The sequence below is a fragment of the Bubalus bubalis genome, chromosome 4 (genome assembly GCF_019923935.1).
Source record: "Bubalus bubalis isolate 160015118507 breed Murrah chromosome 4, NDDB_SH_1, whole genome shotgun sequence".
NCBI classification, from domain to species: domain Eukaryota; kingdom Metazoa; phylum Chordata; class Mammalia; order Artiodactyla; family Bovidae; genus Bubalus; species Bubalus bubalis.
In genome coordinates this window covers 47,936,624-47,963,897 of record NC_059160.1, presented here as the reverse complement: position 1 = coordinate 47,963,897, position 27,274 = coordinate 47,936,624, and the positions used below count along the sequence as shown (strand labels likewise).

At 45.8% G+C, this 27,274-nt stretch overlaps 1 protein-coding gene across 7 annotated transcripts in view; it reads right to left on the bottom strand.

The window, feature by feature from the left end:
• The window catches only part of LARGE1 (LARGE xylosyl- and glucuronyltransferase 1), a 622,955-nt gene that overhangs the window by 406,525 nt on the left and 189,156 nt on the right, over nucleotides 1–27,274 (bottom strand). Inside the window, exon 1 of one of the 7 annotated variants that reach the window (XM_044941378.2) lies at nucleotides 20,027–20,066. The exons of the other annotated variants lie outside the window; for them this stretch is intronic. Coding sequence (XP_044797313.1) covers nucleotides 20,027–20,051 — 25 coding nt within the window. The 5' untranslated portion in view covers nucleotides 20,052–20,066. Of the gene's footprint in view, nucleotides 1–20,026; nucleotides 20,067–27,274 lie in introns of those variants that run through there. 7 annotated transcript variants of the gene reach the window in all.

The following is a 27,274-nucleotide window of genomic DNA, read 5'->3' as shown; positions in this document are numbered from 1 at the left end:
TCCAGGCAACTGGGGACTGCTTCCTGCCTTTCTGCTAAGTCGGCTAAGACAGCTGGAAGGATAGTGGTCACTACAGTGGTGTCATGATGTCACTGTGCTGACTGACAGGCCAGACGTGGACTTTCTACTCTGCCACTTGACCACGTAACTCCAGAGGAATGAAAAGGTTGATCTTTGCCTGGAAAGATTCAATTGTCTGCTCTGGGGTCAGATAAACCACTTTAAATCTTGACTTCTTTGTGCACTCTTGAGCACAGCACTTCCCTCATTAAGCCTGTGGCCTCACCTGTAAACCAGGGGAAGGAATTACACCTGCTTCATAGGATCAGATGGGCAAAGTCAAAATTGAGATGAAAGACACCACACTGAAGACGCAGACATAAAGAACAGACTGTGGACACAGTGGGGGAAGGAGGGTGGGACGAACTGAGAGAGCAGCATGGAAACATATACATTGCCATATGTAAAACAGATAGCCAGTGTGAACCTGCTGTATGAAGCAGGGAGCTCAACCCCACGCTCTGCAACAACCTGGGGTCGGGCGGGGTGGGGGGTGAGGTGGCAGAGAGGTTCAAGTGGGAGGGCATATATGTATACCTATGGCTGATTCATGCTGACGTATGGCAGAAACCAATACAATACTGTAAAGCAATTATCCTCCAATTAATTTTTTTTTTTAAAGACACCACATTGGAGATATAGACAGTAAGCACTGCTTTGATCATGTAAGTGCTCAATTGAGCATTGTAATACAAATGTACCTGAGTAACAAACCAATCACAAGAAAAACAAAAGGAATTAAAAAAAAAAAAAATCTGCAGTGTCCAGGTAAAATCTTGCCACCCATACTGCCTCACATGTACCCATCGCCGGCCCCTCTAAGACCAGCCAACCGAGCACAGCTCTCTGACCCATTTAAACCTCACGCTGCCAATGGGGCACCCTGAATTCCTATGTGAGCCACCTCAGGTTCTGGAAGGATTCAAGGTGGCCATCTCACGTGTCCTGAACATTGGGCTCTGAATATGCAGAGGTGATCCCAGGGAGATATCCTGAGATGATCCTATCAGAACAAGCAGAGGGGAGAAGGGGAGGGAGGGTGGAAGGGGATGGAGGGAGGGAATTAACCTCTCAATGCCTCACTCATCTCATCACCGTGCCCTGCTGAGTCTGGGCTCCTTAGCCCATTACTCAGATGGAAAAAGTGAGGCTCGATAGATTAATTTATTCATCCAACATCCTCTTGTCTGTTGCCCAGTTTAGTAAGATCAACTTAGCTCTGAAGTCCTCCAAGATCCCCCTGGCTCACCCCAGGCCATCCTCTGGAATTCAAGTACAAGCTGTCCCCAACTTACATCCTCAGGAGACACACTGCCAGAAGTGCTTGCATACAAGCAGTGGTGGGAGAAATGACGTCCACAGCACAGAGAGAAGGAGCCTGGACGGAAGCAGGGGGACCTGAAAGTCATGCTCAACTGGGGGGAACCCTTGCCTTCCACTCTCTTCGTGTTTCCCATAAGCTTGGAGCTTCCCTGGTGGCTCAGACAGTAAAGAATCTGCCTACAGTGAAGGAGACCTGGATTTGATCCCTGGGTCAGGAAGATCCCCTGGAGGAGGAAATGGCAACCCACTCTACTATTATTGCCTGGAGAGTGCCATGGACAGAGAAGCCTGGCAGTATACAGTCCATGGGGTCTCAAAGAGTCAGACACGACTGAGTGTTTAACACTTTCACTTTGGGCTAGAAAGAATTGGAAATGGGCTGTTCCTCTGAGATCCTCATTTTACACAGTCAGAAACTGGAGTCCAGGAAAAAGCAAGAACTGGGCAGCAAGTTCCTGGCCTGGTGAGGACTAGAACCCAGGGTACCTACCTATCACCCACATCTTTCCATCAACACGAGCCATTCCACCAACCACAGAGCCCTCCCCACTCCTCCTTCAGAAGTGCCACAGATCCTTTGCCATCTGTTTAAGTGAATGTTCACTTAAGGGGTATATCAATAATCACATAAAGGGTAATCAATATCAGGGAAATCACTTAAAGCATATATATCAATATCACAGTAACAGCTAGGCGATTACCTAGTCCACAAGTGGTCTCTCCAAGCCAGCTGTGTTCTGACCCCACACTGCAAGTGGCCCTTTGGTGGAATGCAAAGCTACCACTCTTCCATGGCTCCTCTACCAACTAGAGTGTAGCTCCCAAACTTCAGTGGACATCACAGTCACCTTGAGGTCTGGCTAAAATATAAGAATGCAGGGCCCCACACCACCAAGGCACCTGTTGCAGTAGGTCTGGAGTGGAGTCCAAGAATTTGCATTTCAAACAAGTTGTAGGTTCAGAAATTCCCTCTGCCAAATTCCCCCATCCGGTGACACGTGGCCAAGAATCGCAAATCAGAGCCCCCATCTGCGGCGCCAATGGCATCAGACACACCTGACTAAAGTTGTTCTGATTTCAGACACAGCTCAGACCTCTCCTGAGATCACAGACAAATGTCACTGAGCAAGGGACCCCGTACTGACATCCTATGGGTCCCAGCTGGCAGGAAACTTTCTTTTCACTGTTCTGAAACCAACACTAAAAAAAAAAAAAAAAAAAAAAAAAAAAACAAACTCTCTAAGGAGTTACAAACCATCCACAATTTATTTAATGTTGAGTTAATTCTCCATCACTAACTACTAATTCCAATTTCATGTTTCCCTCTAGATAAATTGTTCCAACCCTTTGCACAATCTGTGACCAAATTTCTACCTCATCCCATATGCTGAAGAATGATTCAGACAGGTAGCCCTCACTTTGCAAAATAGAGGTAAATCTTCAAATCTATTTCCATAAAGTCACTCCTATGCCCTTAGGTTGCCAGACTGAGAAGAAAAAAAACAGGATATCCAGTTAGACTTGAATTTCAGATGAACTATATAAGATTTAAAAAAAAATATAAGCATGTCCCATGAAACATCTGGGATGTACTTATAGTAAAAATTGTTAAACATTTATCTGAAATTCAGATTTAATAAAGATTCTTGTGCTCTGTGGGCTTCCCGGGTGGCTCCGTGGTAAAGAATCCACCTGCCAATGCAGGAGACACAGGTTTGATTCCTGGGTCGGCAAGATTCCCTGGAGAAAAAAATGTCAACCCACTCCAGTGTTCCTGCCTGGGAAATCCCATGGGCAGAGGAGCCTGGGCTACGGGGTCGCAGAGAGTCAGATACAGCTTGGTGACTGAACAGCAGCAGCAGCTTGTGCTCTGTGATAACACAGAAGGGTGTGACTGGGGGCAGAGGAGGGAATCTCAAGAAGGAGGGACAGATGTATACACAGAGCTAATTCACATTGTTGTACAGCAGGAACTAACACAACATTGTAAAGCAATTATACCCCAATTTAAAAAAAAATAAAGACCCTTGTATTTTAACTGAGACGGCTACTATACCTGTGCACTCATTCAAAAGATAAATATTAAACCTCTACTATGTGAAGCACAAGCTGGAATCAAGATTGCCGGGAGAAATATCAATAACCTCAGATATGCAGATGACACCACCCTTATGGCAGAAAGCAAAGAAGAACTAAAGAGCCTCTTGATGAAAGTGAAAGAGGAGAGTGAAAAAGTTGGCTTAAAGCTCAACATTCAGAAAACTAAGATCATGGCATCTGGTCCCATCACTTCATTGGGAGATAGATGGGGAAACAGTGGAAACTGTGTCCGACTTTATTTTGGGGGGCTCCAAAATCACTGCAGATGGTGACTGCAGCCATGAAATGACATTCCTTTGCCAACAAAGTCTGTCTAGTCAAGGCTATGGTTTTTCCAGTGGTCATGTATGGATGTGAGTTGGACTATGAAGAAAGCTGAGTGCTGAAGAATTGATGCTTTTGAACTGTGGTGTTGGAGAAGACTCTTAAGAGTCCCTTGGACTGCCAGGAGATCCAACCAATCCATTCTAAAGGAGATCAGCCCTGGGTGTTCTTTGGAAGGAATGATGCTAAAGCTGAAACTCCAGTACTTTGGCCACCTCATGCGAAGAGTTGACTCATTGGAAAATACCCTGATGCTGGGAGGGATTGGGGGCAGGAGGAGAAGGGGATGACAGAGGATGAGATGGCTGGATGGCATCACTGACTCGATGGACGTGAGTTTGAGTGAATTCCGGGAGTTGGTGATGGACAGGGAGACCTGGTGTGCTGTGATTGTTGAGGTTGAAGAGTTGAACATGACTGAGCGACTGAACTGAACTGATGTGTTACTTGCTACAAGACAAATAGGTAGGGGTGTAAGGTAAATGTTTAAAAAGTATTTGTTAGGGCGGGGATAATTTTCAGTATTTTCTGAGACTATTTCCTGCTACCAGCTTGCAAAAATATGAGGAGACCACAGGTCAGCGGAAAAGCCCACCCAGAGCAACAAGATCATTGAGCCATGCCACTGATGGCAACAACCACCTCTCTCATGATCTTATACAGCAAGACAAATACACTTCTTCTGGATAATGTACATTTTTTCCTTCATTTTTTAAAGAGGAGAGTGTGATGAACTGGGAGATTACGTTGGACATAAATGCACTGCCATGTGTAAAAGAAGTAGCTAGTGGGAACCTGCAGTGCAGCACAGGGAACTCAGCTCGGTGCTCCGTGATGACCTAGAAGCGTGGGACGGGAGTGGAGTGGGAGGGAGATATAAGAGGGAGGGATTTATGTATACAGATAGCTGATTCACTTCAGTTGTACAGCAGAAACCAACAATGCTGTAAAGCAATTACACTCCAATTAAAGAAAGAGACAAATATACCCTTACTTAAGACACTGTTAGTTGGGTTTTCTGCTACTAGTACCAAAATGATTCCCAATTGATACACAAAAGATACTCCTCTTTGCTATGTATGTTATCTTCTACCTCTCCAAGTGGACCAAAAATTGTTTCTGCTGAAGAGTCATATTGCTGGATCTCTTCTTTCCTTCCCTTTCATGACTCGTCCTCCTACCTGCCCGCCCATTACACACAGAGTGCTGTGCTGTGTCTAGTCCCTCAGTGGTGTAGTCGTGTCTGACTCTCTGTGACCCCATGGACTATACAGCCCGCCAGGCTCCTCCGTCCATGGAGATTCTCCAGGCAAGAATACTGGAGTGGGTTGCCATGCCCTCCTCCAGGGGATCTTCCCAACCCTGGGATCGAACCCAGGTCTCCTGCATTGTAGGTGGATTCTTTATCATCTGAGCCACCAGGGATACACAATGTGTATCACCCTGTCTTTTTATTCAGTTGTAACATCCAACAGAGCAATGCTCTAGGGCTGTGGGGAGACAGCCCAACAAGTGCCTCTAATGGACTCTGAGTCAATCACCAATGTTTACCATCAAAAGCCTCTCTAAAAGAGTACTTTGTAAATCTGCCCCCAGGGGCTGCCATAGAGTCCAGATTTTTTTCCTTCTAGTACAAAATTAGAGATACCAAGGGAACATTTCATGCAAAGATGGGCTTGATAAAGGACAGAAATGGTATGGGCCTAACAGAAGCAGAAGATATTAAGAAGAGGTGGCAAGAATACACAGAAGAACTGTACAAAAAAGATCTTCATGATCCAGATAATCACGATGGTGTGATCACTGACCTAGAGCCAGACCTTCTGGAATGTGAAGTCAAGTGGGCCTTAGAAAGCATCACTATGAACAAAGCTAGTGGAGGTGATGGAATTCCAGTTGAGCTATTCCAAATCCTGAAAGATGGTGGTGTGAGAGTGCTGCACTCAACTTGCCAGAAAATTTGGAAAACTCAGCAGTGGCCACAGGACTGGAAAAGGTCAGTTTTCATTCCAATCCCAAGGAAAAGCAATGCCAAAGAATGCTCAAACTACCGCACAATTGCACTCATCTCACATGCTAGTAAACTAATGCTCAAAATTCTCCAAGCCAAGCTTCAGCAATATGTGAACCATGAACTTCCTGATGTTCCAGCTGGTTTTAGAAAAGGCAGAGGAACCAGAGACCAAATTGCTAACATCTGCTGGATCATGGAAAAAAACAAGAGAGTTCCAGAAAAACATCTATTTCTGCTTTATTGACTAAGCCAAAGCCTTTGACTGTGTGGATCACAATAAACTGTGGAAAATTCTGAAAGAGATGGGAATACCAGACTACCTGACCTGCCTCTTGAGAAACCTGTATGCAGGTCAGGAAGCACCAGTTAGAACTGGACATGGAACAACAGACTGATTCCAAAGAGGAAAAGGAGTACATCAAGGCTGTATATTGTCACCCTGCTTATTTAACTTATATGCAGAGTACATCATGAGCAACGCTGGGCTGGAAGAAGCACAAGCTGGAATCAAGATTGCCGGGAGAAATATCAATAACTTCAGATATGCTGATGACACCACCCTTATGGCAGAAAGTGAAGAGGAACTCAAAAGCCTCTTGATGAAGGTGAAAGAGGAGAGTGAAAAAGTTGGCTTAAAGCTCAACATTCAGAAAACAAAGATCATGGCAACTGGTCCCATCACTTCATGGGAAATAGATGGGGAAACAGTGTCAGACTTTATTTTTTTGGGCTCCAAAATCACTGCAGATGGTGACTGCAGCCATGAAATTAAAAGATGCTTACTCCTTGGAAGAAACGTTATGACCAACCTAGGCAGCATATTGAAAAGCAGAGACATTACTTTGCCCACAAAGGTCCGTCTAGTCAAGGCTATGGTTTTTCCAGTGGTCATGTATGGAGGTGAGAGTTGGACTGTGAAGAAGGCTGAGTGCCGAAGAATTGATGCTTTTGAACTGTGGTGTTGGAGAAGACTCTTGAGAGTCCCTTGGACTGCAAGGAGATCCAACCAGTCCATTCTGAAGGAGATCAGCCCTGGGTGTTCTTTGGAAGGAATGATGCTAAAGCTGAAACTCCAGTCCTTTGGCCACCTCATGCAAAGAGTTGACTCATTGGAAAAGACTCTGATGCTGGGAGGGATTGGGGGCAAGAGGAGAAGGGGATGACAGAGGATGAGATGGCTGGATGGCATCACTGACTTGATGGATATGAGTTTGAGTGAACTCCGGGAGTTGGTGATGGACAGGGAGGCCTGGCATGCTGCGATTCATGGGGTCGCAAAGAGTCAGACACAACTGACTGACTGAACTGAACTGAACTGATTGATAATCCCTGGACTCTCTCCTCACCTACTCAGTATACTTCCTTAAGGTCAGATCACAACCCTGTAGATCCATTCCAGAACACTAATAAATCCACTCCAGGACATTCCCATACCCACAGTGGGGCAGGAGAGCTCCCAGCCACAGGTTATCTGAGAAGGCTGCTGACCCAACAGATTCTTCCTCTGTAAACAATCCCGAGCACTAATGATTGTGCTTAAGAAACCAACTGGCACTTATTTCTCTCCCTGGTGCAACAAATGGCAAAGGAAACTTCATGCATGAAGGATAAAGGTTACCACAACCATACATGAAACCACTTAGCCGACCACATCCTAAAATTTCATTTCAAATATACTCTTCTGAAGTTGCTTTGTCCCAAAGGGTCAGGCTGTCTGTCCTTGTTTCAGCCCTCCTGGGCTGGGCCTTCCCACTCGTTTCACCATTACTTTCCATCTCTGAGACATCCTTCTATTTGTCATCACTCTGCTTTTATTCCTTCCATCTCAGCTCTAAAGCTTCTGTCTTTCTAGCCTCTAGGTTCCTGTAATACTTTGAAATAAAAGCCACAAATAAAATTAAAAAATAAAATAAAAGCTCCATCACAATATTGCAGTGTAGACAACTATTTCTGTTGCACGGCTGACAACTTGAGGTACTGTCTTTACCTCTCTTTCAATCAAGCCAATGGGCTACTATTCTTTATCAGTTCACAGTTCAATCAAGCCAATGGGCTACTATTCTTTATCAGTTCACAGTCCCTTATTAGCACATTGACTGTGTCTACAGAGCAAATGTCCAAGGATGTCAATACCCTGAGGTATTGATCAAGAGGCAGACCATAACAAATCCCCACCTTTCTGCTTCAAGGATTCTAGGCTAAGTGTAGTCCATCAGAACCACAGCTGGCTCACCAAGACCATGCTGTGCAGAGCCAAACCAGATGCTGGGGGTAAATTGAAGACAGTGGATAATTTATGAAGGGAGCAAGGTGGAAAAATTGGAAGGCACAGAACGAGGCTAAGAAAACAGACAAGAGGCTCTCAAGAGGAAATCTGCTCACACTGAGGATAATTAATTAATGTGTTCCTGGGACTCCCCAAGGCAATCACGGAAGCTGCAGCCATGATTATTTTAATAGACTTAGGTTCCTATTGGATGGATGCAACGTAAGTCAATACAAGAGCTGCCTGGCCACATGGTCAATGGGCTGAGTTCTCTCCTTTCTGATCCATGATTATTCTACTGAGAAATAAAGTGGTCACCCTACCGACTCCAAGTTATCATCATTTTTAGCTTCAGACAGACTGGGATTGCACATTTAGAGGGAAACATCTTTACTTCTGAGAGGCCTGGGCAGGTCTGTCATGTTTGTGTGTCCCACCCCAACCCCACTCTCCCCTCTGCTGATCACACCAGCCAGGGATGCCCGATCCGAGATGGTGACCGGGCAGCGGGGAGGGCGGTTCAACCAGCAGTGCTGAGCCAAACATATTTATTATCATGGAAATTTTACAGAAGGCACAAAAACAAGTTCTCACGGATGCTAAGTGTCTCAGCTGACAGGCATTTACAGCTGGGGCTGGAAGACCATCCTGAGTCACGCAGAAGATGAAAGAACAGAGGGAGCTGGACAGGTGAAGGGGAAAAGAACGCAGCTGGTGGACAAAGAAACCAAGGAGAGCACATGGGGTGGAGGACTGAGAAAGAGAACAAGAGAATCAGAGGGAAAAGATGGAGAGACAGAGACAAGAGACAGAACTAGACAGTCCCTCCTACATCCTAGAAGAAAGAGCCTCGATTCCAAAATTTTCAGGTAAAAACTGAGCTGTACTTCCCGCTCCTGGGGGTTTGGGCTCATACCCAAGTGTCATAAATAAGACAGCCATCCCCCTCTTCGAGCAGATCAGTACGTCTTGCAACTAAAATATGGAAGATTAGAACTTGCATCCACACGAAATCCTCTTCCTGAACTAAGTACAAAGGTTACTGTCCTTTTAAAGTCAAAACGCGCCTCCATCGAACAAACATTTGATTGAGCATCTTTGTGTGTCTATGACCTTGTATGTAGCATTGGGTTAGAGAAATGAATCAACACACAGCTGGTACCCACCCACAGAGTGCGGAAAACAGAAGGGAGATGGCCAAGCACACACAATTATGAGCCAGTCTGGTGAGTGCTATTTATAACCGGTGTTAGCAAGGGGGCATGTAGAAACACAGAGCTTCTGCCAGGCAGGGGACAGGTGGGCGTTGGTTGAGAAAGTCACCCTGAAAGAAGCAATGTCTAAGAATCAACAAGGAGAAGAGAGAAGGGCATTCCAGGCAGCCTGGCTCCAGCTGGGTGCTAGAGCTGGCTCCTGACTGGTGGGAGAATTTACACTACAGAAATGGGCAAATGCCACCTATCAGAGCCTTTTAAAAATCCCTCTTTTCTGAGAATTGGTATACTAGTGCACATGTGAGGCCCAGGGCTGGAGAGGACAGTCTATGGTTATACAAGGTTGACATGTAAGATGTCACAGAAGGAAATGGCCAGAGACGCAAGGTGGGCAGGGGCTACTCTGAACAGATCCAGAAATTTACACTGTCTTATGCCACTGTGGGGCGGGGTGGTGGGAGATTAAGTCTGGCTGCAGAGTAGAAGATGGGTGCTAATAAAAACTGAAGTGACTGAAGCCAGAGGGCTGGCGGAAGCAGAGCTTGGTCCTCCAGGACTGCCATCCTCATGCAGAGCCCTGGCTCAGCTCTGGGAGGGCAATTTCTGGGTTCCTAGTGCCTATGGTATTCCTGAGGGCTTGGAAGGAAGCCACAAATTCAAAGCAGTAAAGGCAAGTCAGATTTTGACGATTTTGATGGAGAAACTTTCCTGGAGGTCTGGTGGTTAATACTCAGGGGGCATGAGTTTGGTCCCTGGTCAGGGAATCAAGATTTCACATGACACACAGTGTGGGCAAAAGAAAAAAAAAATTATGGAAAACAAAACCAAAGCCAGAGGCAGAAGGAAGTAGGATTCAGTGGTGCAGTGTCAACTAAACAACATAACTGGGGTTTATTATTTGCAACCACTTGCATGATTCAGATTTTTAAGTCAAACTGAGTTTGGAATCAGGTGTAGGGCAAAGAGTGCTGAACTTGGAGCACCGGCTCTAGATTGAAATCTTGGTTCTCCAGGTTTGTGGCCTTGGGCAAGCCACTGAACAACAACAAAATGTGTATTCCTTCTGAATTTCAGTTGTCTCATTCAGAGAATGTGGACAGAAATACCTGTCTTCTCAGCTTTGTTATGAAGACTACACGAGAATCTGAATAGGTGAGTCGCTTCTAAGCATTGAGTTAGCCAAAAAGTTGGTCGGGTTTCCTGTACCATCTTACACACACCCAAACAAACCTTTTGGCCAACCTAATACAATACTCGACAATTACGGGAGGTTGATCATAAACTTAGAAGTTCCTCACTTAAAGGTCCGGGTGAATTGAGACGAACAGTAAGAAAGGCTACAAAGGCATGAGCACAAAGAAGAAATGCACTCAAGCATTTTCATGAAGTGCCTTGAAGGGGCATCTTTTAAGTCAAATCTAGACTCCCAGTTGAAGGGCACTGTGAAAACTCAACAGATGAGACTAGGGCAGCCAGAGAATAAACATGAGCGGTGCCCCTGCTACACTGATTGGTCAACGCAGGCTAAGGCACGTAGTAAAACTACAAGTGGCTTAAGAACAAACATCTCTTCTCACAGAAGCCCTAGAATTCATACCGCCTCTGCACAAACAACCACTGACTTGGCCTGAGCACTTATTTTCCTTGTTGCTACCTGGGAACAGAAAAGCCTTGTGCACAACCCCAACTCCATTCCCCCCCCCTTTTTTTAAGTGATTCCAGTAGTTCAGACTGCGCTTCCACTGCAGGGGGCACAGGTTCGATTCCTGGTTGGGGAACTAACCACATGATGTGGCCAAAAAAATAAAAATTTTAAATAAAAAAATAAAAGGAGGCAGAAGGCAAGGTCAGATAAAAGGTCACAAAGGCTTATTCAAACAAGACAGTTTCTTGCTTTAGAAATGGAGTGACTCTGATATATCAGGTGAAGAAGGCTGTACATGCCAAGAGAAGAAGAGTCAAAGGAGGCTTACTGGAGAGAAAAGCGTGGACCAGGGTCAGGGTAGGGGCAGAGGGGAACAGGAGGGATAGTGAGCGAGAGCAACAGAGGGCGGCGAAGGGGACATGCACAAGGAAACAGGCTGGGGAAGCAGAGGTGTGCGGGTGATGGAGCCCACCAGGGTGATGGGCAAATTTGCACAGGATGCTGAGGGCAAGACAACCAGTTGGAGGAGTGACAACGACAAAATGCATGTTTTTATTTCCTCCTGAGAATTCCACATCCATTAGATGAAAAGGATGGCAATATCCTTCTTGCATGTTGCTGCTGCTGCTAAGTCGCTTCAGTCATGTCCGACTCTGTGCTACCCCATAGACGGCAGCCCACCAGGCTTCCCTGTCCCTGGGATTATCCAGGCAAGAACACTGGAGTGGGTTGCCATTTCCTTCTCCAATGCATCAAAGTGAAAAGTGAAAGTCAAGTCACTCAGTCATGTCCGACTCTTAGCGACCCCATGGACTGCAGCCCACCAGGCTCCTCGGTCCATGGGATTTTCCAGGCAAGAGTACTGGAGTGGGGTGCCGTTGCCTTCTCCGTCTTGCATGTTAGGGATGAGCAAAGCAGAGAACGCAGCAAAAGTCCAGGGACGAAGAACCCAAAATATGAAGACAAGACTGATGATACTGTGGGTCAGAGGTGAGACCCTGGGGCTGTCAGACACAGAGTTCTACAAGGGTTGCCCTTCATGCCCTCATCTGTACGCCCAGGTGGGCTCATTAACCAGGAGAAAATTATCTTGAGATAGAGAGGGAAGGATTGTCATAACATGGACTTGACCTTGTGAAAGTCAAACTCACTCAGTCATGTCCGACTCTTCATGACCCCTTGTACTATACAGTCCATGGAATTCTCCAGGCCACAATACTAGAGTGGGTAGTTTTTTCCTTCTCCAGGGGAATTTTCCCAAGCCAGGGATCGAACCCAGGTCTCCCACATTGCAGGCTGACTCTTAACCAGTTGAGCCACAGGGGAAGCCCAAGAATACTGGAGAGGATAGCCTATCCCTTCTCCAGTGGATCTCCCCGACCCAGGAATCCAACCAGGGTCTCCTGCACTGTAGCCAGATTCTTTACCAACTGAGCTATAAGGGAAGCCCTGGACTTGACCTTAGTGAGAGTTTTAAATAGGTACTGACTTCGCCAGCACCCAAGTCATGGTAGGAGAAGCCCATCCCTCCCAGGAAAGGGTGAACAAAGGTTCTGCACAATCTTGACAACTTTGTATTAACACAGAGTCTGTCTTTCTTTAAAGTGAAGTATAATTTACAATGTTGTGTTAGTTTCAAGTGTACAGTAAAATGATTCAGTCACACACATATACACATACACGCATGTATATATATATATATATATATATATTATTTTTCAGATTTTTTTCTATTATAGATTATCACAAGATATTGAGCATAGTTTTCTGGGCCATACAGTAGGTCCCTGCTGTTTATTTTATATATAGTAGTGTGTATCTGTTAATTCCAAACTCCTAATTTATCCCCCAACCCCACTATCCCCTCTGGTAACCCTAAGGCTGTTTACAATGTCTGTGAGTCTATTTGCTTTGTGAGTTCGCTTGTATCATCTTTTTAGATTCCACAGACAAGAGATATAATCTGATATTTGTCTTTCTTAACATAGAATCACCTTAACATCTCCTTTCTCAAGCGAGAACCCGTCCATCTGTCTGTCTATCCATCTGTTCATTCATTTATTATCCACTGGCTAATAAGATGGACAAATGGCCGGTCCTCAGGACATTCACCTTCTAGAGGAAGAAAACAGACACGCAACAGCCTCAACGATGGCAGGACACAGTGGCTGTGTTAGGTGGTGATCAGAGCTGCAAAGAACACAAGGCAAGGAGATACAGGCAGGGGGAGGAGGAGGCTTGCTATTTCATAAAGGGTCCTAAGGGAAGTGGGAGTTAAGGAATGAGCTCTGATGGATCTTGGTGGGGAGAACATTCCCAGACAGGCAGCCAGGAGAGCAACTGTGGTGGGAACAGGCGAACTGAACAGGCAGAAGGAGGAGCAGGGACAGGAGAGGAGTTGGTGGAAGTGAGTCAGGGGTGGGGGAGGAGCAGGGTGCAGCAGTTCCACAAGATTCCAGAAGGCCAGTGGTCAGGTTTGATGGAGACTGTGGAGCAGAGGTGCTGTGCAATGTGCTGTGGGTGGAAAGGACCCTTCTGCTGCTTTATGGGGTACAAACTGAGGAGGTGGCAGTGCTCTCCCCACCAGATCCTGGCAGGAATTCTGAAAGCATCAAAGAGCAGCCCCAATGGACAATGGCTGCCCTTTCAAAGAGCCACTGCTCTGGGTCAGGGTTAGCCCTTCCTAGGCCAGGTTTCATCAGGAACCAGGGGATCAACCCACAAGGGCGTTTCCTCTCCGCGTTGCCATGTTCACTGGAAATCAAAAGAGGGGATCCGTCCACCAGGAAGAAGCCTGAGAGCCAGTAAACTTGCCTCATCATCAACATTCTGCTGTAATCAAGTCAGGCCAACACACTTCAGGCAACATTGGAAGTTTCTCCTACCCCATAACCTGCTTGAGGTCAAGAACCACAGGCTGACATTATTTATTTGTCTCCATGAAAGTGGACAGTGAAAAAGCTGGCTTAAAACTCAACATTCAAAAAACCAAGATCATGGCATCTGGTCCCATCACTTCCTGGCAAATAGATGGGGAAAAAAGAAAACAGTGACAGATTTTATTTTCTTGGGCTCCAAAGTCACTGGAGTTAGTGACTGCAGCCATGAAATTAAAAGATGGTTGCTCCTGGGAAGAAAAGCTATGACAAGCCTAGACAGTGTATTAAAAAGCAGAGACATCACTTTGGCAACAAAGGTTCATATAGTCATGTATGGATGTGAGAGCTGGACCATAAAGAATGTTGAGTGCCAAAGAACTGACACTTTTGAACTGTGGTGCTGGAGAACTCTTGAGAGTCCCTCGGACTACAAGATCAAACCAGTCAATCCTAAAGGGAAATCAACCCTGAATATTCATTGGAAGGGCTGATGCTGAAGCTGAAGCTTCAATACTTTGGCCACCTGATGGGAAGAGCCAACTCCTTGGAAAAGACCCTGATTTGGGGAAGTCTGAGAACAGGAAAAGAGGGCAAACCCAACTCCTTGGAAAAGACCCTGATTTGGGGAAAGTCAGAGGATAGGAAAAGAGGGCAACGGAGGATGAGATAGTTTGATGGCATCATCGACTCAAGGGACATAAATCTGAGCAAATTCTGGGAGATAGTGAAGGACAGGGAAGCCTGGCATGCTGCAGTCTATAGGGCTGCAAAGAGTCAGACATGACTTGGCAAACTAAATAACATCAATTTATCTCTCTGAACTCATGCCATGCAATGTACTCAGTAAGCACTATATAAATACTTGGGAGATAAATTAAAGAACTACATCTCTATCACCATCATCATCATCAGAAGAATGGCGATGTTTTTAACAACACTTAATGAAGTCTTATTCTATGCCAGTACTTCTCAGCTGAGGGTACTGGACCCCTGCCTCCCACCCCGGGACATTTGGCAATGACTGGAGACATTTTTGATATCACAACTGGACATGCACGTGTCAGGAGCAGGGAGCCACTGGCATCTGGCAGGTAGAAGCTGGGTAAACTGCCAAACTTCATTCAAATACAAAGAATTTTCAGGTCCCAAATGTCTAAGTGCTGAGGCTGAGAAATTATTTAATCCCCCTAATACTCTTTGAGAAAGCTGAGCCACTGGGCCATTAACTTGCCCGAAGAGCGTGCAGCGAACACCATGCTGAACTACACAATGACAACAGTGAAAAGCAACAAACAGGCTGAACTCAACATTTCTGACATCAAATATATATGGGGTTTTTTTTCCCCTCGCACATCTGAGTGCCCTCGAATCCAATTCAATTCTGACATTACCTGGAGTCAACGCAAACATCACAAGTGAAAGGCTCAGCTCCCAAGAATGTGTCCCATTTTGGACACCAGCCACAAGTTAGGGCCTCCTGAACCAACCAGTTCTAAAGTCTGGAAGTTCCCAAGATCCCCTCCTCGGGTTCTATGATTTGCTGAACTGACTCATAAGACTCAGAAAAGCACTTTACCTACAACCACTAGTTTATTATAATGAATACAGCTCACAAAAAGTCAAATGAGGAAATAGGGGAGAGGGGCACAGCATACCCATGCCATTTGGATGCACCACCCTCCCAGCACCTCCAAGTGTTCACCCACCCGGAAGTGCTCCAAACCCTTTGCTTTCATTAAGTGGCCATGGTTGATTTTATCATAGGTGATTAAACACAATATATAAAGAACTCCAAGTGCAGATTTGGCAAGAGGAGATACGTGATGGGGTAGGGTGTTGGAAAGGAGATAATCACACACTGAGTCCCAGCAAAGGCAGTGACTACAACCAACCCTCCCATTGAAAGGGGCAGTCAGGGCAGGAAAGGCAGATGAGTTGAAGAAAGTCCTTCTCATGTGACCAGGGCAGGGGCAATAAACAATGTAATGGGGAAAGCACTAAAAGCCAGCTTTTGGGGGACATATACAAGCCTCAATGCATTGTATTAAGAGATAAGGAACCAAAGATATCCTTATTTGGACACATGAAAGAGCAATGTGCTAAGAACACAATGAATCAGAATGGAACCCTCCAGGCCCCCCACATCCACTGACTTCTGTCTCCCCCAGAGCAGCATCTTAAGAGGCGTTTCATTTACTCCAACTAAAAATCAGCGAAAAATGCCACCATCACCCCCAATGTGGCACTGCCCTTGTTTAGACATGCCTTCAGAGCTTACTCTCAAGCAACAGACAATGTTGAGAACAATGACGAAGGCCAATAGTCAGAATGCAGGATGGACACAACCCCGGCCCTGGCTCCTCCTACACATCAGATGTCAATTTCTCAGCTTCCTGCAGAAGGCTGTCAGGAGAAGCAGAAGAGACAGCTATGTGAGGACCTGCACACACGCGTGCATGCACACACACACACTGCCTACCCCTTGCATCCCTTTGGCATGTAATTACAGAGACCTATAACACGCCAGGCACAGTTCTCAGTGTTGGGGTACAACACCATTCCACAAAGAGAAAAATCCTTAGTCCCATGAAGTTTTTTTTTTTTTTTTAATTTATTTAATTGGAGGCTAATTACTTTACAATATTGTATTGGTTTTGCCATACACCAACATGAATCCACCACGGGTGCACATGTGTTCCCCATCGTGAATTCCCCTCCCACCTCCCTCCCCATCCCATCCCTCTGGGTCATCCCAGTGCACCAGCCCCAAGCTTCCTGTATCCTGCATCGAACCTGGACTGGCGATTCGTTTCACATTTGATAATATACATGTTTCAATGCCATTCTCCCAAATCATCCCACCCTCGTCCTCTCCCACAGAATCCAAAAGACTGTTCTATACATCTGTGTCTCTTTTGATGTCTCGCATACAGGGTTATCGTTACCGTCTTTCTAAATTCCATATATATGGGTTAGTATACTGTATTGGTGTTTTTCTTTCTGGGTTACTTCACTCTGTATAATAGGCTCCAGTATCATCCACCTCATTGGAACTGATCCAAATGTATTCTTTTTAATGGCTGAGTAATATTTCATTGTGTACATGTACCACAGCTTTCTTATCCATTCATCTGCTGATGGACATCTAGGGTGCTTCCATATCCTGGCTATTATAAATAGTGCTGCGATGAACATTGGGGTACACGTGTCTCTTTCAATTCTGGTTTCTTTGGTGTATATACCCAGCAGTGGGATTGCTGGGTCATATGGCAGTTCTATTTCCAGTTTTTTAAGGAATCTCCACACTGTTCTCCATAGTGGCTGTACTAGTTTGCATTCCCACCAACAGTGTAAGAGGGTTCCCTTTTCTCCACACCCTCTCCAGAACTTATTGCTTATAGAATTTTGGATAGCAGCCATTCTGATTGGCATGAAATGGTACCTCATTGTGGTTTTGATTTGCATTTCTCTGATAATGAGTGATGTTGAGCATCCCATGAAGGTTTTATTTGTGTGTATGTGTCCTGGGAAGATCCAAGTTAAACAAAACAAAACAAAACAAAACAAAAAACCACACACACACACCTTCTGCAACATACTAAAGAGTGAGAGCTTCCCTGGTAGTTCAGTCGGTAAGGAATCCACCTGCAATGTGGAAGACCTGGGTTCGATCCCTGAGCTGGGAAGATCCCCTGGAGGAGAGCATGGCAACCCACTCCAGTATTCTTGTCTGGAGAATCCCATGGACCAGAGGAGCCTGGCAGGCTACAGTCCATGGGGTCGCAAAGAGATGGACATGACTGAGCAAATAAGCACACAAAAAGTGACAAGTACTAAAGAGAAAAATCAAGTAGAAACTAGAAATAAGTCATGGGAGACAGGTTTGCATTTTTATTTGCTTTGGCCCAAAAGCTCGTTAGGGTTTTATCCTAATTAACTTTCGGCCAATCCAATAAATAGACTGAGTGATCAGAAGGAAATTATGGAGCAGGTGGTCTTTCAGCAAAAGCTGGGTATCTGGGGGGGGGGGGGGAACCCTGTATTTCAGGAAAGGGAATAGCTTGTCAAATTCCTGGCAGGAAGATGGCATACTCCAATCAGATAATGTGAGGAGACAGTAATAAAGGAGTGGAATTCAGGGAAATGATAGGCACATCAGCAGCCCAGGGTTAGTGAGAGGAGGGACCAGGCTGTCCCAAGGCCTGCAGTGGTCCTGGGAATGAGCCAGAAATGTTCAGTTCCTGCAGACAAAAGGTGTGTGCACAAGTGTACGCATTCTGCCAGTGGATGGACAGGTGAGTGGTGGGTAAGTGAAAAGTATGCAAATCATTTGCATATGAGAAAAACAATAATGTGACTGAATTTCTGAAAAGTACCCTGGAACCTCTGTACCCAAGCAACTGCAGTCACTTCCAAAGGATTCACAATCAGAGGCCACTTTCCTTACTCTCACGCTGCAGCCACTGCTGGCTGTCCCTGCAGGCCTTTCTCAGGGATCTGCCTGTGGGGCCTTGGACTGGCCACAGTGCCTTTGCATATGCTTTTCTGAGTCCAGAACACCACCCTCCCTGTTACCTGTGGCCAGGAAAATCACCTGTGACCAAGCCTTTCCTGACAACTACCTTTAGAGACTGAGTATCCTGTTCGATGCCCACAGCTCCCCTACCCTCACTGCCATCATATCACTTTTAACGAAATCAACCCTGAATATTCATTGGAAGGATTGATGCTGAAACTGAAGCTCCAATACCTTGGCCACCTGATGTGAACAGCTGACTCATTGGAAAAGATCCTGATGCTGGGAAAAATTGAGGGCAAGTGGAGAAGGGAGTGACAGAGGATGAGATGGTTGAATGGCATCACTGACTTAATGGACATGAGATTGAACAAACTCGGGGAGATAGTGATGGACAGAGAAGCCTGGCATGCTGCAGTCCATGGGATCACGAAGAGTCTGACATGACTTAGTGACTGAACAACAACAATAATTTCACTTCATTCATCTATCACACGCCATCCAGACTACAAGCCCCTAAAGGGGAACAGCTTACTGCTTTTATCTCTGTACCTCTGATATTTAGAGATCCTGGAAGAATGTTTGCATTTAAATTTTGGTTGAACACCTGAGTGGATGAACAAATAAAATCCACACAGCATTAAGCAGTAGACCTGCATTGTTTAATTCCTGGTCTAGGACTCTATAGTATGAAGCAACTCTATTTTTAATACACCCCATATTCCTGAAGATGACTCTACAGCAGAATCACAGAAATGCAGTGAATAGTTTACAACCTGCAACACACTCAGCAACTCAAATGACAACATTAATTTAATGAACTTAAACACTGGTGACCTCTTTAACACATCCAAAGTTATTTATGTTGGGATATGCATGCCCGAAGACTGCTTGCCAAAGAGAGACTCAAATAGAGGGGACACATCTATCTTTCAAATGTTAATTTGCATTTTTAGCTTTGATACAAAGAACTTAGCTCTTCTCTTTTGGAATCAAGAAAGATTAGCTGACTTTTTGATCCATCCATCCGTCCTTCCTGTATGACATATATACCATTAAGCCTTAGGAATTCAAACAGGTCATCCCTACCATCACAGTCTATTCAGAGGCACACACAGAATTAAATATAATGTAATGTGTTAAGTATAATAGCCAAATGATAAAGAGCTAGAAGTAGTGAATGGTTTGTTGGAGAAAACTATTCATGAAGATGGTACACATCCATTTCCTGGGGCCACTATAAGAAAGTGCCACAAACAGGATGGCACAGACAACAGAAATGCCTTCCCTCTCATTTCTGCAGGCTGGAAGTCCAAGATTAAGATGCCAGCAGGGTTGGTTCCTTTTGACCGCCCTGAGGGAGAATGGTCCCAGGCCTCTCTACTGGCTGCTGGTGGCCTCAGGCACTCCTTGGCTTGTGTCTAGGTCTCCTCGAGTCCTTGCTTTGTACATGTCTGCATCCACGTTTCCCCTTGTAAGGATGCCGGTCATGTTGGATTAGACCTCACCTAATGACTTCATCTTAACCTGACCCACCACAAAGGCTCTATTTCCAAGTAACGTCACATCTACAGGCACTGGGAATTGTAACTTCAATATTGTTTGTGGCAGGTGGCAGGGTAGGGAGAGTAGTCAACCCATAACATGGTGAAAAGCTGGATTTTAAAAGACAAACACAAGCTCACCGACAGGACAGAAGATCACAGGCATGGTCAAGGGAATGGAGGACCAGGAGAGAGTAGGACTGTCCAGCAAGCAGGCTGGTGACACAGGTCAGGGCATGGAAGATCAGATAAGGTCACTCAAGGCCTTGACAATGGCTCGCATCCTAATAGAATCAAGAAACCATGGAAGGGCTTGAAGCACAGAACTGCGACAACACTACAGTGCTCTGCAACATATTCGTGGCCATTTGCAACATACTTTTTACTTTGTCCCTTTGTCTGCCTTTGTCCCAAGAACTGGCAGGGGAGTCTCATTCAACCTTCACATTACAATGGGGGAGGGAAGTTGGGGTTCAAGTTTCTCTTTCCTAACAACCTTGCTTCCCCTCTGGCACAGAACTGACCTGTACTTCAAGTGCCAAGTCATCGCAGTGACCTCCTACTTCTATTTAGACTGGGAGGTTGGCGGGCACACCCCTTTCACAGCCAGGGAGTCAGAACCAAACGGAAAGGGAAACGTCTTAAGACTTCCCTGGTGGCCCAGGGGTTAAGAATCTGCCTTGCAATGCAGTGCACGTGGGTTGGATCCTTGGTCGGGAAATTAAGATCCCACATGCCATGGAGCAACTAAGTCCACACACAGCAGCTGCCAAAGCCTGAGTGCTCTAGAGCCTGCACACCACAATGGCAGAGGGTGGGCACCTCAATGAGAGATCCCGCATGATGCAAACAAGATCCTTAGTGCTGCGACTAAGACCCAAAGCAGCCGAATAAAGATAAATATTTTTTAAAAGAGAAAGGGAACCATCTCCACACCTCCTCTTGCTGCCCTGACATCCCTCACGTTAGTTTCCTAGAACCAGATGATACCCAAGCCAGAGGACACAGAGGCCCTCCAGATTCTGCCCCTTGCAAAGGTGATGGCATCTCGGGGAACACCTTGAAAGGTGAGGTCAAGACAATGAACAGCTGAGACAACCCAGGCCTCCTGGTCCTGCCTTACCCAAAACAGCTCCCTTTTTATCTATTGGTTTTCTTTTTTAAAATAACACCTTTATTGGGACATTATAATTCACAAATCATAAAATTTACCCCTTTAAAGTACATAATTCAGTGGTTTTTAGTATATCCCTAGAGTTATGCAACCATCACCACCATCCAATTCCAGAATGACTTCATGACCCAAAAAACAAACCCTCTACCCACTTCTTGTCATACCCCATTTTATCCTCCCCTGACTCTGGGAAACCCTTGCTGTCTCTATGCAATGGCTTATTTTGACATTTCATATGAATGGAATCAAAAGTACATCCTTTTGTGGCTGGCTTCTTTCACTTATATTTTCAAGGTTCAGCCATACTGTAGCAGGTATCAATACGTCATTCCTTTTTGCGGGCTGCGTGCTAAGTCGCTTCAGTTGTATCTGACTCTTTGTGACCCTGTGGACCATAGCCCGTCAGGCTCCTCTAAGGGATTCTCTAGGCAAGAATACTGGAGTGGGTTCTGAATAACATTCTGCTGTATGGCTATATCACATTTTTAAGAATCAATATATAGACATTTGGGTAGTTTCTTTTCTAATATTATGAATAAGTTGCTATGAACATTTGTGTATAAGTTTGAGTATCTGTTTTTAGTCCTCTTAGGCATTTACGTAGGAGTAGAATTGCTGGGTTGTAGACTATGTATAACCTTGAGGAACTGCCCAGCTGTTTTCCAAAGTGCCTGGGCCATTTCACGTTCCCTCCAGCAAGGTCCAAGGGTTCCGATTTTTCCACATCCTATCCAACACTTGCTCTTTTCTATCTTTTTGATAATCACCACCCTAGTGGGTGTGAAGTGGTACCCAACTGTGGGTCTGATTTGCATTCCCCAATGACTAATGATGCTGAGCATCTTTATCAAGTGCCTATTGGCTATTTGTAAATCTTCTTTGGAGAAATGTCTGTTCAAGTCCCTTGCCCTATTTAAAGTGGGTTATTTGTCTTTGTTGAACTACAAACGTTCTTCATCTATTCTGGATATGAGTCCCTTATCAGATATATGATTGCAAATATTTTCTTCTATGTTTTTGGCTGTCTTTTCACTTTCTTAATGGTATTCACACCATAGATTTAAATTCTGATGAAGTCCAATTTTTTTTTTTTTTTGGCTCATGCCTTTGGTGTCATATTTAAGTACAACTGCCTAATTCAAGGTCCCAAAGATTTACTCCTGTGTTTCCTTCCTTCCTTGCAGCTTTCATTATGTCTATGAGGTCTATGATCTATTTAGAGTTGACACTCATTTTTACCCTTTGAGGGGATGGTAATCCACATGAAATTTAACTCTCCCAACACCAAGCCACCTTATGGCAAAGCGTCTAGAAAGGAGGAGCATCTGGACACTAAAGAACAAACCTCCTGCAAGGCACCCACATCTCCAACAGTGTATGGGTCAGAAGGGTCCTCTCTCCCTCTCCACAGAGGTGGTGGCACCCCATGTAAACACATGGCACCCCATGTAAACACTACTTCAGCCCTGCAGTGACCTGAAATGACCCTGTGTGCCTGCAAGACATGCCATGTCTGTCATCTGCTTATCACAGAACCCTAATTAATCTCAGACCCTGTGTCCTGCTCTCTGCTACACACTGACCCCCAGGTATGTAGGGGGCTAAAGGATCTTTATCAAAAGGATTTTTCCCAAGTGGACTGTTACCTTGCAATAAGAATTAAATTTATTGAACACTTAGCAACACCTGTATTCAGCCCTGGGGATACAAAACTGAGCAAGATGATACAGCTCCTGCCCTGGAGGAGCTGTCACTTCAGTGAGGGGGACCTACACCAAGACCTGGCACTTTATCACCTTCCCAACGTTGAATAATCGGAGAGGCAATGGCACCCCACTCCAGTACTCTTGCCTGGAAAATCCCATGGATGGAGGAGCCTGGTAGGCTACATGGGGTTGCTAAGAGTTGGACAGGACTGAGTGACTTCATTTTCACTTCTTACTTTCATGCATTGGAGAAGGAAATGGCAACCCACTCCAGTGTTCTTGCCTGGAGAATCCCAGGGACGGGGGAACCTGGTGGGCTGCCGTCTCTGGGGTCGCGCAGAGTCGGACACGACTGACGCGACTTAGCAGCAGCAGCAACGTTGAACAACAACAACTGTATTTGTAATATTACTATATGCCTGGTTCTGTACTTTGTGCTCTACATGCATTCATAACTCTAACTTTATGACGTAGGGCTCAGTCTTCTGTTTACAGCGCATATGAAGCGCCAATCCTACACTAGGCACTCTAATAGAAGGGCGAGTAAGGACCAGGAGCACAACGTGGATGGGGACACAGCCCCATGTACAAGGGGACTTGGGGTTGCGCTCTGGTATGGGAATTTTTCTCCGGGAAGAAGAGAGAAGGGGCACAAATAAAGGCACACAAATATCTGTCAAGTTAGAGCAAAAGTGAGCAGAGGAAGGAGATGAGGCAAGCAAAGGGGAAGGGTGTGGCTTTTATCAGAATTCATACTCAGGGACCACTGCCTGGAGAGCCAGCGAGTTACATGGGGAAAAGCCACAGACAAACTCCCCTTGTGCTGGTATCACTGCAGCAGACTCTGCCTTTGAGACAATCTGCCTCGCTCCCCCAAAACACTGCCAACGAAAAGGAAAATGGTGTTAATGAAATACTGTGAGAGGATGAGATCGAGGCGTGGAGAGGCAGAGATGAGGTTGTTTGAGTCCTTACAATAAATACTTGTATTTCAGATAATCGAGTTTGGTTCTTAGCGCTAATGCCATTTTCTGTTAATTTAATGTCCCTGGAATCCCTCTGAGTAAGAAGATTGCTGGTGGAATGCAAATAGAGCCCATTCTGGGAAAAAGAATCATCTCCTCAACCCAGGTGTGCTCAAAGGCTGCAGAGAAGGCCAGTCCCTCCAGGTAGAGGGAGTTAAACAGATCCTCCAAGGTGATCTGGGCATGGAGGCTGCATGCTGAGCAGAAGGGGCAGTGGTTATTTGAGATGTTGTGGGATCAAACTCATCATGCCCTCTGGCATCAGGCATGTGGCAGGCCAGCGGGGCTCTCAGGGACCTCGGATGACTCCCGGTGAGAGGAGGGGACTGCAGAAGACAGGGGAGGGAAATGTGCATTATGCCATCTCTGCTTCCGAAAGGAGCATGAAAGCATCCCCTTGCCCCCAGGTATAGCAGAAGCGTCTTAGTTTACCCTGAGCCAATCCCCATTTAATGGACTTCCCCGATGGCTCAGTGGGTAGAGAATCCGCCTGTGAAGCAGGAGACACAGGAGACGCAGGTTCGATCCCTGGGTCTGGAAGATCCCCTGGAGGAGGGGATGGCTACCTACTGCAGTATTCTTGCCTGAAAAATCCCATGAACAGAGGAGCCTGGTGGGCTACAGTCCAAAGGGTCAGACACAACTGAGTGACTAGGCACCATCCCCATTTATGCCTGCTGTCCCAGCCTAATTATAGCATCCTTTAAAGCACTCCAGCTTGGACAATAAATTGTAACCACATTCCTAGGTCCAGTGGGCACAACATTAGTGATGAGCTGAGGGATGCTAGATGCCAGAAGGAAGGGCAGGAGGAAGGAAGACTTGAAGATCACTCAGAGAATCAGGATGCAAAGGAGCTTTCTCCCAAGGAGGAGTCAAGAAACCAAGGAGAGAATGTGGTTCCCTCTCTGCTCCCCATCTGAGCCACCAGGGAAGCCAACCACATAGCACTAGTGGTAAGGAACCGGCCTGCCAATTCAGGTTAGAGGTAAGAGACACAAGTTCAATCCCTGGGTCGGGAAGATCCCCTGGAGGAGGGCATGGCAACCCACTCCAGTATTCTTGCCTGGAGAATCCCATGGATAGAGGAGACTGGCGGGCTGCAGTCCATAGGGTCGCATACAGTCGGACATGAATAAAGGGACTTAGCATACACGCTGCTCCCCATGCCACCCCAACAGAGGTTCTGAAACTCCCAGTCTCAGTTTCTTCATCTGAAAAATGGAACAACAATACACATCTGGCAAGTCTGTGAGGATTCCACAAGACAATGTATGTAATTTCCTTGTGCCAGCACATAATAGAACCTCAAGGCATGAGAAGTTGTTATCGGCAGTAAGTTCAGATCAGAAGTGCTGGGAAACTGAGCTTTGGGGAAAAAATCCTTTCCATCCTAATTCTCTGAGTGATCCTCAAGCCTCCCTTCCTCCTGCCCTGCCCCCTGGCATCCAGTGTCCTCGGCTTACTGCTAATCACAGAAACAGAGCATAAAAAAAAGGCACCCAGGTGCCAGCATACTTCTCCAAGGGCTGAATAGGATTTCATAAACCAAAAAGAGCCTACAGCTTCCAGCTGTGGTACTGCCCTGCTCTAATTTCCCTAGCAGCAGCGGACAATGAAGCTGGGAGTTTCCATTTGAGGGAACATTTTTTCCCTTCCCTCCATCCTCCAACAGTGGTCTTCAATTACAGTGTGTGATGCTTGGATACAGGGAGGCTAAGGGAGGTGGGCAGGGAAGTGACCCCCTGAAAGGCATCTGCAGAAGCAGATTAGAGAGCTCCCCACAGACACTGGAGCAGTCTCTGAGCTCATGGAGGGAGCCCAGGGAGAGGAGGCAAGAGCAGGGGGGAAAAAAGGCAGCCCCTTCCTGGGCCTGATGAAGATTAATATCTCCTCCCTGATGAGATGAGGCGGGCTTAATCGCTTCTATTAATACGGAATCACTGAGGGCCAAGGATGGGGGCGTGGAGGGAAGTGGGGGAAGGGATGAGAATGCTTTGCTAATACTATACAAAAGCAGAAAGGGACACCCTGAATGCACAAAGACAGGATTTCCTCAAGGCTCAAAAGTTATAACAGAAACCTGCTGGCTGAGTCAGCACACGAGACCATACAGTATTAGGTGTACTTGGCGCTTTTCCTACTAAGACGACTGGATCAATTTGGTTAAACATGCTGATCTCAAAGACTGGATGGTCTCAGCAGAGACTGTCACCCCCTTGCAATCTTAAGGCCCCAGACAAGGTTATTAGCTCGGGTACGGCCTTCCAGCTCCACTCTCCATGGATGACTCCAAGCCATGTTCCAAAACAAAGCTCAAGAGGCACCTTCTTCATGAAGCTTTCCTGGACATCCATCCCCAGAGTTATGAGTCCTTCCTTCTGGACTCCCAGAGATAGGTATACATACTTCTATTACAGTAATTCCTGTGGATTGCAATTGGGAGCCATCCTCCAAAAGAGATTGCTACTCTTAGACTTGAATGTTTGCTTCCTATCATCCTGTAACTTTCCTTATCCACTAAACAATATCTCTATCACCTCATCTCCTGCTTTCCTCCAAGGATCCACTATCTTTGAGGAATAAGCACACAGAGAAAGGTCATTATCGCCCAAGACCACCAAGAGAACAATTTCTTTTTAAGGTCAAGGACTATGTCTCAAAGTTCTTTGTGTCTTTCTCAGACTGTAGTCCAGTACCAACCACACACTGGCTTTAATACTAATATTTGTCCCACCATCTAAATAACAGAACAGAGGAGTAGAAAATAGAGGCGTCAAAACTGAGAAGGATGCAGGTGAGGAAACCTCAGGATCACGATGAAATGTACAAATAATCAGGGGTAACGCAGCTCTTACCTGTTCAAAAGTATTAAGATACTCCTCAAAAGGTGGTCATTAAAAAACAAACAAACAACAGCAAAAAGGAGTATCTCCTCTACTTGTTCTTCAGTTGCTCAATCAAGTCTGACTCTTTGCGACCCCATGGCCTGTAGCATGCTTGGCCTCCCTGTCCCTCACCCTCTCCCAGAGTTTGCCCAAGTTCATGTCCATTGCATCAGTGATGTTATCCAACCATCTCATCCTCTGTCACCCTCTTCTCCTTCTGCCTTCAATCTCCTCCACACTCTTTACTAATCCGCACTCAAATGCTGGGTGAATTTTCATCTCAAATAAGCTCAGGATTCCCAGTTCCCCAAATCCCACCCCAGCGGACAACTGGTCTTAAGGACTTGGGACATGTGGGCTCAGAAGGGAAGAATCCCTGAAGGGCAGATCACCTGCAGAAGAAATTAACCTCTTATTTCAGAGTGAATTGGAATCATTGCATTAAGTGCATGAAACTTCAAATGTGAAGGGGGACTAGTCTGGGATTCACTCAAAAGGACAAGCCATCACCAAAATGTGCCTGACGAACATAGCATCTGTGTTAGGTATAGAATCATCAGCTCGTGGGAACACAAAGTACACGTGACACAGAATAA